The sequence below is a fragment of the Nerophis ophidion genome, linkage group LG26 (assembly GCF_033978795.1).
Source record: "Nerophis ophidion isolate RoL-2023_Sa linkage group LG26, RoL_Noph_v1.0, whole genome shotgun sequence".
Taxonomy (NCBI): Eukaryota; Metazoa; Chordata; class Actinopteri; order Syngnathiformes; family Syngnathidae; genus Nerophis; species Nerophis ophidion.
In genome coordinates, this window is record NC_084636.1 from 25,949,774 (window position 1) to 25,970,551 (window position 20,778).

Genomic DNA, 20,778 nt, shown 5'->3' on the forward strand with positions numbered 1-20,778 from the left:
TATCAAATATTTCCAGATGGTTCAACCGCCACCTGCCCGAATCTAATTAAAATCTTTTTTTTCGTCATGTCAACCGCCCGACCCGGCGGATGAGACCGCAAACCGCGCATCTCTAGTTCCCATACAGATCAGGGATATTCAAATTAATTCCTTTATCCATCACCTATCCAGAAAGCTGAAGACCGGGGCTCTGAACTTCACTAAAAACACACATTTTGTAAATCCAAAGAGCCAATGTCCTCTAGAGTGGACATTTGATTTTGGTCTACGTTGTCTTCTGCAAGGGCTTCACGGTGGCAGAGGGGTTAGTGCGTCTGCCTCACAATACGAAGGTCTTGCAGTCCTGGGTTCAAACCCAGGCTCGGGATCTTTCTGTGTGGAGTTTGCATGTTCTCCCCGTGAATGCGTGGGTTCCCTCCGGGTACTCCGGCTTCCTCCCACTTCCAAAGACATGCACCTGGGGAAATGTTGATTGGCAACACTAATTTGGCCCTAGTGTGTGAATGTGAGTGTGAATTTTGTCTGTCTATCTGTGTTGGCCCTGCGATGCGGTGGCGACTTTTCCAGGGTGTACCCCGCCTTCCGCCCGATTGTAGCTGAGATAGGCGCCAGCGCCCCCCGCGACCCCAAAAGGGAATAAGCGGTAGAAAATGGATGGATGGATGTCTTCTGCAAAAAAAGCTTGTAAGAGACCATCTCTATGACAGCTTTTAAAGCATCTGCTGCAAGAATGTGAGTCTCTCACCAGTTTTTTTAACTGAACTCGTAGGCTACTAGTTGAAAAGCCCAAGGGATGGAGCAGGCCTATTCGACTGGTGGCCCGCGAGCCATATCCGGTCCTCTAAAGCAGTGTTTTTCAACCACTGTGCCGCGGCACACTAGTGTGCCATGGGAAATTATCTAATTTCACCTATTTGGGGTAAAAATATTTTTTGCAAACAAGTAATTATAGTCTGGAATTATTGTGCTGTTGTTGAGTGTCTGTGCTGTCTCGAGCTTGGCAGAGTAACATTTTTATACTCTTCCATATCAGTAGGAGGCAGCCGGTAGCTATTTGCTTTGTAGATGTCGGAACATGGTATGTCGTGATCCCAATATGCAGACGACAGTGGGAGACAGTATGCAGATGAAAAGGTATCTAATGCTAAAACCAAAAATAAATAAGAGTTGAGTGCCCCTAAGAAAAGGCATTGAAGCTTAAGGAACGAAACTAGAAACTGAACTGGCTACAAAGTAAACAAAAACAGAATGCTGGACGACAGCAAAGACTTACAGTGGAGCAAAGACGGGGGGTCCACAATGTACATCCAAACATGACATGACGATCAACAATGTCCCCACAAAGAAGGATAAAAAAACTGAAATATTCCTGAAAGCTAAAACAAAGTAGATGCAGGGAATATCGTTCACAGGAAGACATGAAACTGCTAAAGGAAAATACCAAAAAAAAAAGAGAGAAAAAGCCACCAAAATAGGAGCGCAAGACAATAACTAAAACACTACGTTGAGACAAGAGCTATAGTGATGCATGCTTGGTTATGGTTTAAAGTCATATCCGACGATTGCAACTGTTTACTGTCGACCGTTTTTTAATGACTTCTGCTAGTTGTGTGCCTCCGGATTTTTTTCAACGCTAAAAAGGTTGAAAAACACTGCTCTAAAGCACATGTGTCAAACTCAAGTCCGGGGGTCAGATGTGGCCTGCCACTTAATTTTATTTGGCCCCTCGAAAGCTTGGAAATAATATGTATAAGTAAACTACTGTCACTTTTCCTACTAAATGTATTCTTTCTTTCTATTTTGGGAGGGGAAAAAAAAAATGTACTCCATGTAATCGCACGTTATGTGAACTTAAATATTGTCTAATTATGCCAAAATATATTATAAAACATTCCAAACCTTTTTTTAAATAGAAATACATACTAATAATAGTGATTTCAAAGTAAGTTATCCATCAAATAATGCAATGTAAAAGTATCAATAGATTTCATGGTGAAATTGACTGTGGTTTTTACAGCATTTTTCTTTTAACTGTAATAAACTGTGGTGTCGTTATGGCATTTACAGTAATACACCGACAAATCTACAGTTGTTGATTTGTGACAACAAATTTTACTGTGAAATAGCATTTTTCTTTTATTTAAATGACAAAAAAATGTAAATTTTACAGTAAAATTCTGGCAACTTAGCTGCCTTTTTTTTTTTTTACCATAAAAACAGCATTACTGTTTTCCCATTTAAAGTTATAAACACTACATTTTGAAGTGAAATTGTTGCAACTTACATTTTAGTTTGTAAAAAATGTAGTAACAAAAAAGACTAAAACAATTGTGTAATAATAGTATTCACTGTTAGAAGCAACCATGAATTGATTAACGTGGACCCCGACTTAAACAAGTTGAAAAACTTATTCGGGTGTTACCATTTAGTGGTCAATTGTACGGAATATGTACTGTACTGTGCAATCTACTAATAAAAAAAAAGTATCAATCAATCAACCCTCTGGGGCCAAACATAACCGCGATGTGGCCCCCAGTAAAAAACACTTAGACACCTCTGCTCTGAAGCTTTTCATTTGGCCAAACATCACCCAAAAAGGCTTGATGAAACCACTCAAACTAGGGTTGCTCATGTATGCAGCAATCACGCCACCCTGCAGGGGGCAACAGCGAAGCATACATGTAACAATGAAGCATTAGTGGGGCGAGAAGATGGCTACTCTTTCAAACCAAACATGGTACAATTGAACCTGAAAAATAAAAAATAAATCGCACAAATTGAAAGGAAGGAATATCAATCCTCAACAAAACTTCTGGGGATTCTGTTTCTTCATGCTTTTAACTATCTGTCTAGCTGCACACGCTGAAAACGAATAGAGAGGGCGGATTAACAAATATATTGACAGTGCAGCCAATGGGTGTACTTTGCTATTAAATTGCAGTCTCAAGGAAACATAACCTGTGGAGGAACTTTCTGAAGAAATTTCGATGTCTGGCCCCTAAGCCCTTGGGTTTTTGAAACTGCAGCCCTCTTCATTATGTAGTTGAATATTCCTGCTATACAGATGGCACTAAATACATTTGTAGCGTCCATATAAATGTTATAGCTGAATGTAGGGCTGGGCGATATAGAAAAATGACTAAATCGTGATATTCGAGTATATGTTCTCATGCAGTTGCTTTTAGCTGAGACCATTACACTGCATGCATTTCCCACTCTTTATTGTCTCTCCTTCTCATAGAGACTTAAAACAAGCGCACCTTCTTACACACGTCACGTGTGCAACGTCATACGCCCTGGCAGAGCAGACAGGCAGCGACTTGGTAACGTTAGCCGTGATGCTAAAGGTGCGGTGCGGGTGGTAATACGAGTGAGAGAAGGTGCGAATCTGGTAACAAATAAAGGAAAAATTAATTCCCAAGAAAAACAGCAGAGGGTCCATCGTCTGGCAGTGGTTTGGCTTCAAGCGGGAAGATGTTGAACAATTATGCGGCAAAAGCATCGCTACAAAAAGTACCACGGCTGCTAATATGTAGCATCATTTGAAAAGTCATCCGCTAGAGAATGAAAACTGCTTGAAACTCCGCATGTCAAAATCTCAGTTCGGTGCCACACCCACAAAATGCCAAAGCAACTATTTCCAGATCAACACCGTATGAAAAAAATAGTCAACAAAAGAAGGAGATAACGTCCGCAGGAACCTACCACATAGCAAAGGACATACACTATTTTATTTCCTATTATGCAGCTCATTTTTATTTGACACTTATCAAAATATTTTGCGTGACATCATGCACAAAAGTGCACTTTGTTTTAAACTATTGAAGTGGCGTTCTGTACACAAAGTGCACTTTAATTTAGTGTTGTTTTGATATGTCATCTTAGTGACATCATGCACAAAAGTGCACTATTAGCTTGTTTAATAATATCTCTGACAATCTTGCACTTTCTGTTTTGAAATGACATGTTTGTGCCACTGCTTAATAACTCTTTAATAAATACAGTTTTGGTCAATTGACTTAGTTGCGATTTCCCTCTCTGCATGAAAGTTTAAAATGAGCATATATTAATGCAGTATGAAGAAGATTATTTTAATGTAGACACATAGAATCATCATATTGCAGTGATTATATGCATCAAGTGTTCATTCAAGGCTAAGGCAAAATATGGAGATATACATCATGTATCGTGGCACGGCCTAAAAATATCGAGATATTAATAAACGGCCATATCGCCCACCCTGAACTGAATGTATGTGAAACACAGATCCTATGTTATTATGTAAATAGTGGGAATTATGATTAGTGAAAAATATATGAAGGAAATGTTTAAATATTCCTATCTGCACCACATAATTAATACTTTGTGAATAAATACATGTAAATAAAAGAAACCATTCTCAGCCAAACACCTGCCCACTCGCACACTGGCTCTAAGTAGATATAGTGTACCGAGACCGATGAGCGTACAATTGGAAACCTCAGCTCTTAGTGACATCCACACTCCTTCGCCACCACGTCGGGGCGGACGACAAGAAACGTCCCGTCCTCGTTGTGGTCCACCATCTCCAGGGGCTCGTAGGCCACGGGCACACAGCACGGCGCCCGCTCGTGCACGTTCCCGCTCTCGATGTGCTTGATGACCAGCACGGCGTGGTTTGTGGTTTTGACCATAGGCACCTTGCACAAGCCGTGACAGTTGTTGATGGTGGCGGTGTCTGGCGAGACCACGTACCTCTCCAGGGACACGGTGAGGCTCCTCAGGCCGCACAGGGTCCCGAGGCCACTGGATCTGGTGGCCCTCGGTTGTGGCAAAATCTCCCGGCCCACTGTCTTCAGGGCCTTCAGCAAGAGGAAGGCGCAGTACTGGCTTTCTCCTGAAGAAATTGAAACAGATAGCAAGAGTCACATTTTAACTACCGCATTTTCTGGACTATAAAGGGCACTGAAAATCCTTTTGTTCCTTCTCAAAACTCGACAGTGCATCTCATGTACGGAATAATTCTTGTTTTGCCCACCGACCTCGAAGCAAATTTATTTGGTACACGGTGTAATGATAAGTATGACCAGTAGATAGCAGTCAAACATAAGAAATACGTGTAGACTGCACTATGATGGCAATATGACTCAAGTAAACAACACCAACATTTGATATGTTCCATTGAAAATATAGAACATTACACACTTTGCTCAAAAATCTATCACAATGTTTTAGTACGACTTTGGTAAGCTATGAAGTTGCACCGCTTGATGGATTGTTGGCGCATTTAACATACGAGTATTATTATGAAGTGTAAGGCAAGGCATAGTACCTGGCATTTTTTGTTTCGCAATACTATGCAAAAGCAACTTTTCTTACCTTCTGGTACCTGCTGATCTGTATTTGGGATCTGCATATATCCTGAAAAATTGCACGAGTCTACCCTGTGTGTACAGACGACGTAGTCGTTATTGATTTAAGTAAAGTCTGGATGTCATTAAAACAGTTAGCTTCATCTTTTGACACTTCTTCCACTCCCGTCCTTGCACGCTACACCGCTACAACAAAGATGACGGGGAGAAAACGCTGTCGAAGGTCACATTTTAACTACCGCATTTTCTGGACTATAAAGGGCACTGAAAATCCTTTTGTTCCTTCTCAAAACTCGACAGTGCACCTCATGTACGGAATAATTCTTGTTTTGCCCACCGAGCTCGAAGCAAATTTATTTGGTACACGGTGTAATGATAAGTATGACCAGTAGATAGCAGTCAAACATAAGAAATATGTGTAGACTGCACTATGATGGCAATATGACTCAAGTAAACAACACCAACATTTGATATGTTCCATTGAAAATATAGAACATTACACACGTTGCTCAAAAATCTATCACAATGTTTTAGTACGACTTTGGTAAGCTATGAAGTTGCACCGCTTGATGGATTGTCGGCGCATTCAACATACGAGTATTATTATGAAGTGTAAGGTAAGACATAGTATCTGGCATTTTTTGTTTCGCAATACTATGCAAAAGCAACTTTTCTTACCTTCTGGTACCTGCTGATCTGTATTTGGGATCTGCATATATCCTGAAAAATTGCACGAGTTTACCCTGTGTGTACAGACGACGTAGTTGTTATCGATTTAAGTAAAGTCTGGATGTCATTAAAACAGTTAGCTTCATCTTTTCACACTTCTTCCACTCCCGTCCTTGCACGCTACACCGCTACAATAAAGATGACGGGGAGAAAACGCTGTCGAAGGTCACATTTTAACTACCGCATTTTCCGGACTATAAAGGGCACTGAAAATTCTTTTGTTCCTTCTCAAAACTCGACAGTGCACCTCATGTAGGGAATAATTCTTGTTTTGCCCACCGAGCTCGAAGCAAATTTATTTGGTACACGGTGTAATGATAAGTATGACCAGTAGATAGCAGTCAAACATAAGAAATATGTGTAGACTGAACTATGATGGCAATATGACTCAAGTAAACAACATCAACATTTGATATGTTCCATTGAAAATATAGAACATTACACACGTTGCTCAAAAACCTATCACAATGTTTTAGTACGACTTTGGTAAGCTATGAAGTTGCACCGCTTGATGGATTGTCGGCGCATTTAACATACGAGTATTATTATGAAGTGTAAGGTAAGACATAGTATCTGGCATTTTATGTTTCGCAATACTATGCAAAAGCAACTTTTCTTACCTTCTGGTACCTGCTGATCTGTATTTGGGATCTGCATATATCCTGAAAAATTGCACGAGTCTACCCTGTGTGTACAGACGACGTAGTCGTTATTGATTTAAGTAAAGTCTGGATGTCATTAAAACAGTTAGCTTCATCTTTTGACACTTCTTCCACTCCCGTCCTTGCACGCTACACCGCTACAACAAAGATGACGGGGAGAAAACGCTGTCGAAGGTGAGCCAAGTAAATAAGACCGCCCACAAAACAGCGCATCCGGAAGCGATTGTTAGAAAGCGGCTAGAAGATGATCTGTAAAACATCATTGACGCAATATTTTGACCAAAGAACCACCATTACATGTTATGCAGACCACCAGGAAGTGTTTTCCATCCATCCATCCATTTTCTACCACTTGTCCTGTTCAGGGTTGCAGGGGGTCGCTGAAGCATATTTCAGCTGCATTTGGGCAGAAGACGGGGTACACCCTGGACAAGTCCCCACCTCATTACAGGGCCAACACCGACAGACAGAGAACATTCACACTCACATTGACACACTAGGGCAAATGTTGGCCCTGCGATGACGTGGCGACTTGTCCAGGGTGTACCCCACCTTCCGCCCAATTGTAGCTGAGCTAGGCGCCAGCGCCCCTCGCAACCCCAAAAGGGAATAAGCAGTAGAAAATGGATGGATAAAGTGTTTTCCATTTAGAAAAAATAAAAATATGACTTCAATGCTCCCTATAATCCGGTGTGCCTTTTGTATGAAAAAATATCGAAAATAGACCATTCATCGGCAGTGCACTTTATTATCCAGTGCGCCCTATAGTCCGGGAAATACGGTAACTCATACTGTATCCTACTCTATGTCACCCATCAACATTTTTCCTGGAATTGGTGTGAGTTTTGCCATTTTTCAGGTTGTTTTTTCTGGTTTTAAGCCACCCAAACGTCCTGCATTTTCTCCGGATTTAGGCAATAAACAAGGGGTCGCCAACCCATCGATCCCCAATCTACCAGTCAAACTTTGGGATCGCAAAAATATTACAAAACAAAACGTATTAATATGACATCAGTAGGTGTCAACAACACCCGAGTAGGGACCGACAGACCCACAATCAGGCAAGTATTTTAACCCCTGAACACACCAACTGATTTGACTACTTAGAATAGAATAGAGTTTTATTGTCATTATTGCAATGAACAGGTTCAAAGAACAACGAAATTGGAGCAGCTCCTCCTAAGGTGCATATACTTCCAGTGCTGACGTAAGACAACCATGTGACCTCACATCCCATATGTTAAAGTTTATTTCCAACATTTCAATGAGTTCCTGGCGAGCGGAGAAAAGCTGTTTTTAATCATACCAAGCAGAAGGCTTATAAAACTCCACTGTGTAGGATGGGAAGCAACAAGGTGTTCTGTTTCTTTCATGTACTGTAATCAACAGAAACATATTGTCTAGACCCAAGAAATAAATGGGCTGTACTTGTATTGCGCTTTTCTACCTTCAAGGTACTCAAAGCGCTTTGACACTACTTCCACATTTACCCATTCACACACACATTCACACACTGATGGCGGGAGCTGCCATGCAAGGCGCTAACCAGCACCCATCAGGAGCAAGGATGAAGTGTCTTGCTCAGGACACAACGGACATGACGAGGTTGGTACTAGGTGGGGCTTGAACCAGGGACCTTCGGGTTGCGCACGGCCACTCTCCCCACTGCGCCACGCCGTGGGAAGAGGTCCATGTAGGGGAGTCAGGTCCTGCTTCCTCTTCGCTTTATAGTTAGGGACGGAGTGGCGTAGTGGAAGAGTGGCCGTGCGCTACCCGAGGGTCCCTGGTTCAATCCCCACCTAGTACCAACTTCGTCACGTCCGTTGTGTCCTGAGCAAGACACTTCACCCTTGCTCCTGATGGGTGCTGGTTAGCGCCTTGCATGGCAGCTCCCCCCATCAGTGTGTGAATGGGTAAATGTGGAAGTAGTGTCAAAGCGCTTTGAGTACCTTGAAGGTAGAAAAGCGCTATACAAGTACAACCCATTTATCATTTATTTATTTCTTTGAACTGTTTTACGACCTTTTATGTGAACTTTCTTACGACCTTTTCTTTGAAATGTTCTGTAACCAAATGCGATGGCTGTTTACGACCCCTCGTCCCCTAAAAACAGCTGTTGCCATGTTATCAGGGAAAGCCCAAATAAGAGAGGGGCGTACAATCTTTTGTCTCTGTTTAATTCCTTGTTTCTTGTCTTGTTTAAAAGATAACAAGCGGTAGAAAATAGATTAGAAAGGAAAAATAAAAATAAAAAACTTGAGATTTTGGACGCTTGCGGGCCGTACTCAGGTAGTAGTTTGGGGACCTTTTTTTAATTTATTTTTTTAGAACCTAATCATTTCTGCGAAAGTCACCTTGTTTATAAAATGTTGTTTGTTCAGAGTCTACTCTGTGTGGTGTATAGTACTTTCCCAAAATGTCATGCTCAAGTGAAAACCCATTTAAATCTGAAAAGGTGTATTTTCTATACCTGACGGCAGGTCCGCATTGGGGAAAGCACAGAGTTCCACGAGTCTTTCCAACCTCTTGATACTCTTCTGACCTCCTTCCTTATCTCTTAGAACCTGCATGACTTGCATCACGTTGTGCTCCAAACCCTTCTTGAGCTCCTCCAGCAGCCCAGGGGACATGGCCAGCTCTCCTCGGCGGACCTTGAACATGGAGCCAGTAAAGGAGAATATGGTGGGAGCAGAGGAGTTCATCAGCTCCGCCAGCAGGGACTCGCTGGAGGACAAGCCCAGAGCCACAGAGGGCAGAGCCTGCAAGGAGTCCAGCTTTAGCGGGGACGAGAGCATACGGTTCTGCCGGGGAAAGACGTCACTCAGGAACCTCCTCAGCTCGCACAGAAAGTGGAGGGGTTGGGATGAGCTGTGGGAAATCGGAGTTAGATCTTTGTGGAAAAGGCGATTTACAATAAAGGAAAAAAATAACAAAACCTGCTGTCACTTTTTTCTTCACTAAGGAATAGAAGAACTGGAGTCACGCCACTTCTTCCTGTGGATCCACCACTTAGAAGTGCTTTTATTCTTTCCTCTGGGATGGGCAGAAGTGGGTCAGAATGTGCACGAAACCAGACAATGACCATAAAAAGCACACATACTCATGTCAAGTGATTTAGTGCCGACAGAGAGAATCCATCTTTGGTGTTCCACCGAGGCTTGTCCTGTCAGCAGAATGTAATGTGTTCCTTCTGAGACGCAGATTGCCTGGATTGGAACACACACAAAATATTAATGTATTTGTTACCTTCTTGAGACCGCCGAAAAATGCCTAGTTCTTTTCTAGATCTCTAAAGATGTGTATTTACAACATTAAAGGCCTACTGAAACCCACTACTACCGACCACGCAGTCTGATAGTTTATATATCAATGATGAAATATTAACGTTGCAACACGTGCCAATAGGGCCAATTATCCATCCATCCATCCATCCATTTTCTACCGCTTATTCCCTTTTTTTGGGGTCGCGGGGGGGTGCTGGCGCCTATCTCAGCTACAATCGGGCGGAAGGCGGGGTACGCCCTGGACAAGTCGCCACCTCATCGCAGGGCCAACACAGATAGACAGACAACATTCACACTCACATTCACACACTAGGGCCAATTTAGTGTTGCCAATCAACCTATCCCCAGGTGCATGTCTTTGGAAGTGGGAGGAAGCCGGAGTACCCGGAGGGAACCCACGCATTCACGGGGAGAACATGCAAACTCCACACAGAAAGATCCCGAGCCTGGATTTGAACCCAGGACTGCAGGAACTTCGTATTGTGAGGCAGACGCACTAACCCCTCTGCCACCGTGAAGCCCTAGGGCCGATTAAGTTTACTTAATTGCAATTTTAAATTTCCCACGAAGTATCCTGTTGAAAACGTCGCAAAATGATGATTCGAAATGATGACGCGTCTGCGTGACGTCACCGGTGGTAGCGGACATGTTCTTCCAGCACCAATCACGGCTAAAAGTAGTCTGTTTTTATCGCATAATTACTCAGTATTCTTGACATATGTGTTGCTGAATCTTTTGCAATTTCTTCAATTAATAATGGAGACTACAAAGAAGAAAGATGTTGGTGGAAAGCGGTGGATTGCAGCTGCCTTTAGCAACACAAACACAGCCGGTGTTTCTTTGTTTGTTGTGAAGCTTTAATATGGACCAGAGCGGTCGAGCAAACATGTTTCTCTACCACATGTCAACCGGCAGGTTTCGGTGAGAAAATTGTGGTAATAAAGTCGGCTCTTACTGTAAACATGAGAGGAGCTTGTGTCGTTCCTCCTGCAGCTGTCAAAGAGGCAGCTGGGACTTTCTTGGCTCCCCCGTGGCTTCCCTCAGAGACACTGGCGGTCACCACACCCCTCCGACTTTCAGGTATGACTATATAATCTCACCAAAACACTAGTAACACAATAAGCAGATAAGGGATTTTCCAGAATTATCCTAGTAAATGTGTCTAATATCATCTGAATCGCTCTCACTGCCCTCGTCTTTTTTTTCCTTCTAGTCCTTCACTCTCACTATCCTCATCCACGAATCTTTCCTCCTCGCTCAATTTAATGGGGAAATTGTCGCTTTCTCGGTCTGAATCGCTCTAGCTGCTGGTGGCCATGACTGTAAACGATGTGAGGATGTGAAGAGACCTACAACCAGTGACGTCACGCGCACATCATCTGCTACTTCCGGTAGAAGCAAGGCTTTTTTATTAGCGGCCAAAAGTTGCAAACTTTATCATCGATGTTCTCTAATAAATCCTTTCAGCAAAAATATGGCAATATCACGAAATGATCAAGTATGACACATAGAATGGACCTGCTATCCCCGTTTAAATAAGGTAATCTCATTTCAGTAGGCCTTTAATAATATATACATACTATGCAAATATAAAAAATATTTGGTTTTTAATCATCATTATTTACTTCAAGTTATTACTTTATGGCTCTATATACATATTTATTTTAATGTTTTTAATTGATTTTGTTTTTCTTTAATTCATTTTGGCCAAAGGGGGCACATTTCAATTTCTTACACACACTTGTTATTACATATGTTGGCCAGAGTAGGAGCACTTAAATTTTTTTTTTTTACACACTTGTTGTTTCATATGTTGACCAGAGGGTGAGCACTTTTGAAACCGACACAGTTGGTTTTGATGGATTTCCACCACCAGAGGTTTCAAATGAGACCTTCTCTATTAGATCCAGTGGTTTTCCGCATTGGGATCATGATTTCAGTCCCCATATGGAAGGTGCCGTATTTTTTGGACTATAAGTCGCAGTTTTTTTCCCCATAGTTTGGCCGGGGGTGCGACTTATACTCAGGAGCAACTTATGTGTGAAATTATTAACAGATTACCGTAAAATATAAAAAAAATATTATTTAGCACATTCAGGGAAGAGACTAGACGTATAAGATTTCCTCGGATTTAGCAATTAGGAGTGACAGATTGTTTGGTAAACGTATAGCATATTTTATATGTTATAGTTATTTGAATGACTCTTACCATATTAAGTTATGTTAACATATCAGGCACCTTCTCAGTTGGTTATTTATGCATCATATAACGTACACTTACTCAGCCTGTTGTTCACTATTCTTTATTAATTTCAATTGCCTTTCAAATGTCTATTCTTGGTGTTAGGTTCTATTAGATACATTTCCCCCAAAAAATGCAACTTATACCCAAGTGCGACTTATATGTTTTTTTCCTTCTTTATCATGCATTTTCGGCAGGTGCGACTTATACTCCAGAGCGACTTATACTCCGAACAATGTGGTACATTTGCCTGTTGATGTCTTAAGAAGGGTAGAAAACAAGAACACACACCCATACTGGTTATCATTTGGAATGGAGACCAAGTATTTGATCACCACTTGTGGGGACCACCTTTTCTACAGGTTGTGGAGGCATAAAAGAAAATTAAGTGAAATGGCCACTGCCCAGTTAGCTCAAAAACGTCTTTAAATCTCTGGATTGATGAAGTATTGTGCTGATCATTCTTACTGGGGACCCTGGGGAAAAGGAGTTAATATGGTTCATTGGGACCAAATTTAAATAATTTTGCATAATTCACACACATTTGTACGTGACTGCTGAGGACCATTCAAAAAAGAAAAAAGTTCAAATTAAATATGACATGATCCTCAGAATAAATGATAAATGGGTTGTACTTGTATAGCGCTTTTCTACCTTCAAGGTACTCAAAGCGCTTTGACACTACTTCCACATTTACCCATTCACACACTGATGGAGGGAGCTGCCATGCAAGGCGCCAACCAGCACCCATCAGGAGCAAGGGTGAAGTGTCTTGCTCAGGACACAACGGACGTGACGAGGATGGTACTAGGTGGGATTTGAACCAGGGACCCTCGGGTTGCGCACGGCCACTCTTCCACTGCGCCACGCCGTCCCTAGCACTACAGCTTTTTTTTAGGGGACTTGTTTTTTTGTCCCCATACAGTCAGAGGTCCTCTAAAGGTGACTGTGTAAACAGAGCGATGTCCCCATTAAGTCAGCATTGGCAGAACACACACAAACACACACACACACACACACACACGCACACACACACGCACACACGCACACACACACACACACACACACACACACACACACACAAAATGGGAAAATTTTGGTCGCCATATTTCACTTCTATTTTTCTTTTTTTTTTTTTATCAACATATTTTTAATAGTGCAAGTTGGAATGCAGTCAATACTTTTCTTTTTTTTTGGTCCCTGCCCGAACAACAAACAGACCTCTTAGTTCAAAAACATGAATGAGAGTGCAAGATTGAATAACCCACAAAAAAAAAAATTAATACACATAACTGGATAATGAAAATGTAGTTTTTGTTGTTTTAATGGATAAGTGTGAAGTGAAGTGAATTATATTTATATAGCGCTTTTCTCTAGTGACTCAAAGCGCTTTACATAGTGAAACCCAATATCTAAATTACATTTTAAATCAGTGTGGGTGGCACTGGGAGCACGTGGGTAAAGTGTCTTGCCCAAGGACACAACGGCAGTGACTAGGATGGCAGAAGCGGGAATCGAACCTGCAACCCTCAAGTTGCTGGCATGGCCACTCTACCAACCAAGCTATACCGCCCCAACAAATAAACAAAAATAAATAAAAGTAGTATGTCCATTTGAGAGTAGTATCAGAAAAGTAAATAAACATTACTAACAATAAAAATTGACAAAGACAAACATAAATAGATTTTTTTTTTAAAGAAGCACCTGTGTGTTGGGCTGCAAGGACTGACCGCTGAAGGTGATCTGGTCCAGGGCGCCTCCACTGAAGGGACTCTCAAAGGCCAAGAGGAGCACTGGAGTACGTTGGAGCAAAGGGGACTGAGGGAGGCCAAAAATGAGGGTGAGGGCTTCCTTATTCTCCTCCTCGATCAAAAACACTGATGAACAAAACAAGACACACAAAAATAACCGCTGTCATTTTAGGGATGGAAACAGTATTCATTGTATATTCTGTGATTGGCAGGAGACCGATCCAGGGTGTGCCCCGAAGTCAGCTGGGACCCCAACGAGGACAAGTAGTATATAAATTGGATGGACTTCATCTAGAAAAACAGTTATATTAGAAAGCAGCGGTCAAATGTTTGGATACACCTTCTCATTCAACAGCATGAGAAATTGTCTGTAAACTTTTGACTTAAAGGCCTACTGAAACCCACTACTACCGACCACGCAGTCTGATAGTTTATACATCAATGATGAAATATTAACATTGCAACACATGCCAATACGGCCTTTTTAGTTTACTAAATTACAATTTTAAATTTCCCGCAGAGTTTCTTGTTGAAAACGTTGCGGAATGATGACGCGTGCGCGTGACGTCACGGGTTGTAGCGGACATTTTCTTCCAGTACAGATCACGGCTATAAATCGCCTGCTTTGATCGCATAATTCCACAGTATTCTGGACATCTGTGTTGCTGAATCTTTTGCAATTTGTTCAATTAATAATGGAGACGTCAAAGAAGAAAGATGTAGGTGGGAAGCGGTGTATTGCAGCTGCCTTTAGCAACACAAACACAGCCGGTGTTTCCTTGTTTACATTCCCGAAGGTTAAGCTTTACTATAGAACAGAGCGGTCAAGCGAACATGGTTCCCGACCACATGTCAACCGGCAGGTTTCGGTGAGAAAATTGTAGTAATAAGTCGGCTCTTACTGTAGACATGAGCGGAGCTTGTGTCGTTCCTCCTGCAGCTGTCAAAGAGGCAGCTGCGACTTTCTTGCCTTTTTTGGACATGTTCCATAAATATTGATGTTAAAGATTTCTTTTTTTGTGAAGAAATGTTTAGAATTAAGTTCATGAATCCAAATGGATCGCTATTCCAATCCCCAAAGAGGGCACTTTAAGTTGATGATTACTTCTGTGTGTAGAAATCTTTATTTATAATTGAATCACTTGTTTATTCTTCACCAAGTTTTTAGTTATTTTTATATATTTGTTTCCAAATAGTTCAAAAAAGACCACAAAAAATTTGCAATATTTTGCACAATTATACAATTTGATAAATCAGAAACTGATGACATAGTGCTGTATTTTACTTCTTCTCTTTTTTTCAACCAAAAATGCTTTGCTCCAATTAGGGGGTACTTGAATTAAAAAAATGTTCACAGGGGGTACATCACTGAAAAAAGGTTGAGAACCACTGGTATAGACCATGCATGCTTTGGTGTATTCACACGCTTCATTACCTTCCGTAGGATGCATCACCTCCAGTCCGTCTCTGTGCTTCCTCTTGGCTTTCATCACCAGATCCACCAGCACTGAGACATTTCCGTGAGATTCCGCACAGATTCCGAACAGAGTCGAACCTTCCTGTGTCAGTTTGCTGTCGTTCTCCGAAGCCTCTCCCAAGGCAGCCAATGTATCTTCCAGAAAACACTCTGCGGTCTGAGGAACCAGGTGGGAAACTGTGGAGTGAGGTGGGGTCATCTTTGAAGCATCTCCTGTCTTCTCTGTGGGCCTCGGTGTTTTGTCCTCTGAAAAAGTGAGACCACACCTGCTGTTAGTGCCTTAGAAGCCACACATAGAACCGTAACATATACAGACATTTGCATATTCTAATGATATTTCATGTTGATATCAAAGTCGTGCAGTTTGTCATAAAGATATGTGCACTATGTAGAAAGTCTATAAAAAATGCTTGTCAATATAAAAATTGGTATCTATCTATTTTCTACCGCTTGTCCCTGTTTTGGGATGGCGGGAGGAGGTTGGAACCTATCTCAGCTGCATTCGGGCGGTAGGCGGGGTACACCCTGGACAAGTCGCCACTTCATCACAGGGCCAACACAGATAGACGGACAACATTCACACTCACATTCACACACTCGGGCCAATTTTAGTGTTGCAAATCAACCTATCCACAGGTGCATGTCTTTGGAGGTGGGAGGAACTTGGAGTACCCGGAGGGAACCCACACAATCGCGGTGAGAACATGCAAACTACACACAGAAAGATCCCGAGCGCAGGATCGAACCAAGACTACTCAGGCCCTTCGTATTGCGAGGCACATACTCAAACCCCTGCCCCCAGCAAAAAATTGGTATATATGTGTATATATATACATATATACACACACACATATATATAAATATATACATATATATATATACATATACATACATACATTTATATATACATATATATATATACATACATATATATATACATATATATATACATACATACACATATATATACATACATATATACATACATACATACACACACACACACACACACATATATATATATATATATACATATATATATATATATATATATATATATATATATGCACACACACACACACACACAAACACACTCATGTATATATAAAGTACAAAATAAGTCTCAAAACTAATCTATCAATGGTAAAATTTAAGAGAAATAATTTCTCTTATGGTACATATGTAGGACAAATGAAAGATCTGTCAATGTTAAATAGTCAAAAAATTAAAAGTAAAAACCGTAAAGAAAAAAAGTAAAAATAATCTTTCAATTTAGAAAAATATTTTTTTTTTCCAAACGTTAAAAGTGTACAGTGTGCATATATATACATGTATACGTATATATATATATAAATATATATATATATATATATATATATATCTCTGTGATGAGGTGGCAACTTGTCCAGGGTGTACCCCGCCTCCCACCCGAATGCAGCTGAGATAGGCTCCAGCGACCCCCGCAACCCCAAAAGGGACAAGTGGAAGAAAATGTGTGTGTGTATATATATATATATGTATATATATATATATATATATATATATATATATATATATATATACACACACACACGTATACACATATTTTACTGTATACATATAGTTTAGGTTTTCTTTAAAAACTCAAAATTTCTTAAATTCACACATTTTTAACAGCCATGACATTATATATATATATATATATATATATATACATATATACACACACACACACATATATCCATTCATATATATATATACACATAGACATACACAAACAAGCATACGTATGTGTGTATATATATATATATGTGCGTGTATACATATACACACATACTGTATATAGAACTATAGATACATATGCACACATGTGTATACATATACACATATATACATACAGTGTATATATATATATATATATATATATATATATATATATATATATATATATATATACACACACACAACATACATATATACATATAAACACATATACAAATATATACACATATATATACGCAGATATATAGCAGAAAAAAATATTTAAAAATTAGTTTGGGCATACTGGAAAATTATGTCAAATTATGTTTTCCCAACAATTTGATCGTAATAAATGATCGCAATAAACACTTACACTTTAAATAATCCCATTATTATTACGTCAAATAATATTCTCACTGGTTTAAACAACAAACCATTTGCATTTAATTCTATGCCCTGAGCACACAATATGTTTTAATGATTTTCTCTAAACTATCATTATCTTATCACAATGGATTTAGTTAAGTGAGAAACACACAATTAATTTATTATTCTATCAATTTTTAACGTTTTGCCATTCTTATGTATTGGAATGAGGTAACCAAAATAATATAGAAAATCACAAATGAGCAGGTGTCTCTGTTTAAGTGTGCAGTTACCTGTAAACTTGGGGATGCCTGGCATTGCCACACAGAAGACGGCCCAGCAAAGTGTCAGCAGCCCGCAGTTGAAGATGTACAGCGCCATGTTGTCTCCGTCTTGGTCTGAATGTATGCCTGCGTGGTAAAACTGTTATAAAGGAAAGGTTCACACACACACATGCATGCGCACGCACGCACACACATCCAGTGCTGGCATGGAGCACAGAGTCAAAATAAGAAGATCCTGTGTCCTTGATGCTGTTGGATTGTGGATTCCAGTGCTGCACAAAGTAGAAAAACACAAAGGTGAGTTTAGACACACACATCAAGCATTGCTACAAGTTGACAAAAATACAATCAGTCTGCTATTTTAGTGGTAGCACGGTGGTACAGGGTTTAGTGCATGTGCCTCACAATACGAAGGTCCTGAGTAGTCCTGGGTTCAATCCCGGGCTCGGGATCTTTCTCTGTGGAGTTTGCATGTTCTCCCCGTGACTGCATGGGTTCCCTACGGGTACTCCGGCTTCCTCCCACCGCCAAAGACATGCACCTGGGGATAGGTTGATTGGAAACACTAAATTGGCCCTAGTGTGTGAATGTGAGTGTGAATGTTGTCTGTTTATCTGTGTTGGCCCTGCGATGAGGTGGCGACTTGTCCAGGGTGTACGCCGCCTTCCGCCAAAATGCAGCTGTGAAGCTGTGATAGGCTCCAGCACCCCCCGCGATCCCAAAAGGCACAAGCGGTAGGAAATGGATGGATGAATGCTATTTTTGTCCACCGAAATTGGAACAAATTAATTTGTGTTTTGTGGCAATTCAAAGCATGCAGCAAAATGTCTCTTCCGTTACCATTTTTTTTTTCACATAAATCTTAAGTTTGTCTTTATTGATGTTTAACAAAGCTGTGTGTGTGTGCATATATATATATATATATATATATATATATATATAAATACGTACACATATATTATAAATTGTACACATATATATGCACAAACATACATATATATATATATATATATATACATACAATATTATATATGTAAACATAAATGCTTGCTTGCTTATGGTTGTCCATCGAGTCCGATGAAGACATAAATACACACAAATATATATATGTACACACACATATATACATGTATATATACATATACATATATATATACATACATACATACATATACACATAGTGTGTGTTTTGTTGTAATTTCGATTCTTGCCATTTTTTTTTTTTTTTTTTACAATTTCAACAGTGGTGTTGTTCGAAGCTCTATATATATATATATATATATATATATACAAACACACAAATATATATATACCGTATTTTTCGGACTATAAGTCGCGTTTTTTTTTGTAGTTTGGCCGGGGGTGAGACTTGGCCAAACTATAAAAAAAAAAAAAAATTAATTATTTTTTTTTAACTATGGAGAAGAGTGCGACTTATAGTCCGAAAAATACGGTATATGTGTGTGTGTGTGTATATGTGTGTGTGTTTTGTTGTACTTTCGATACTTCCCTTTGTTTTATTTTTTTTTACAATTATAACAGTGGTGTTGTATGAAGCTATTACAACTGATGAAATAAATAATATTGCAAGAAAATCACTGTTTCTGCCAGCCAGTGATCGACCACTCTTATGGCCTCATAACAACAAAGAAATAATTCAATGAAGTCAACTATCTAATATTAATTAAGTCATAATGATACAGAATATGTTTATTATTGTGTGACAGCAGTTTGTAATATTTTGCCATTCTTATACATTTGAATAAAATAACCCAAATACTACACTGAACAAAAAAAATTACTTTTGCGGCCTAAAACTTTTACTATAAAGGCAAAATACCTATTTCTTTCAAATCCATCCATCCATCCATTTTCTACCGCTTATTCCCTTTTTGGGGTCGCTGGCGCCTATCTCAGCTACAATCGGGCGGAAGGCGGGGTACACCATGGACAAGTCGCCACCTCATCGCAGGGCCAACAAATATTGTTCCCAAATCTGTGTTAGTGAGCATATCTTCTTTGCCAAGATCATCCATTCAACTTCACAGGTGTGGAATGTCAAGATGCTGATTAAACAGCATGAGAGGATACTCTAGCTCCAAATAAGGGGGGACCAGCGGGGGATAGAGAATGATTTATGACTACAGAAGTAGGGTCAGGTTATGACCCCAGGAAGTGGGCGTGGCTTATACTGTAGCTCCAAAAAAGGGGGGCCAGAGAATGATTTATGCCTACGGAGGTGGGGTTATGATCATAGGAAGTGGAGTAGCTTCTACGTAGCACCTATTAGGGGTTAGCTATTGGGTGGATGACCTCACACTCATAGGGCTCAGCTTAAACCAGAACCGGGAAGCATACCTCAAATCCGGCGACCAATTTGATTGTAGTCTATACATCAGAATGATTTATGATTCCTGCAAGCAGAAATGGCTATTAAAACTTGTAGTTTTTTAAGACCGCCGCCATTTTAGTTGTAGTTCTTACGTCAGAATGATTTATGACCCTACAGATGTTGGTACATTTTAGTTGTAGTACTATAGCAGTTATTCCGTTTTAAAGGCTTAATCCACCCTCTCAAACGTATTATTCGACTTGATTACAGTGATTTATCATTTTGTATTTACTTTATTAACTTTAGTTAGGATAAATAGAGCATTTATGCCACTGTGTCACCCATTTCCTAAAAGTTTATTCCTATAACATTCCAAACACAAATCTTATTTTAAATGTCTTGTGCTATAATGACTGTTTTTGTAACGGATTTCAGTTGTAACAGATATGTATACAATACAATAACTTAAATAAAATTTTACTTACTATTTTTTTCTTTTTTTAAAAGTACAATGTTGTAAAATGTCTTAAATAAAAGTGAACTTTTTCCTTATTTGAAAA

At 39.9% G+C, this 20,778-nt stretch overlaps 1 protein-coding gene across 3 annotated transcripts; it reads right to left on the minus strand.

Moving 5' to 3' along the window:
* Positions 1–3,124: 3,124 nt before the first annotated feature.
* Positions 3,125–20,642, minus strand: amh (anti-Mullerian hormone). Of its 3 annotated transcripts, XM_061888004.1 has the most exons (9): positions 20,245–20,642; positions 18,080–18,158; positions 17,896–18,012; positions 15,455–15,742; positions 13,973–14,145; positions 9,843–9,948; positions 9,679–9,775; positions 9,213–9,610; positions 3,125–4,876 (listed from the first exon to the last, which is right to left on the minus strand). In XM_061888004.1, exons 3-9 carry the CDS (start codon positions 17,981–17,983, stop codon positions 4,488–4,490), a joined length of 1,539 nt encoding a protein of 512 aa, XP_061743988.1. In that variant the 5' UTR covers positions 17,984–18,012; positions 18,080–18,158; positions 20,245–20,642; the 3' UTR covers positions 3,125–4,487. The 3 variants fall into 3 exon arrangements, with proteins under 3 accessions (XP_061743988.1, XP_061743987.1, XP_061743986.1); XM_061888003.1 differs by having other exon boundaries at positions 17,896–18,158; XM_061888002.1 differs by lacking the exon at positions 20,245–20,642 and having other exon boundaries at positions 18,080–18,727.
* Positions 20,643–20,778: the final 136 nt, after the last annotated feature.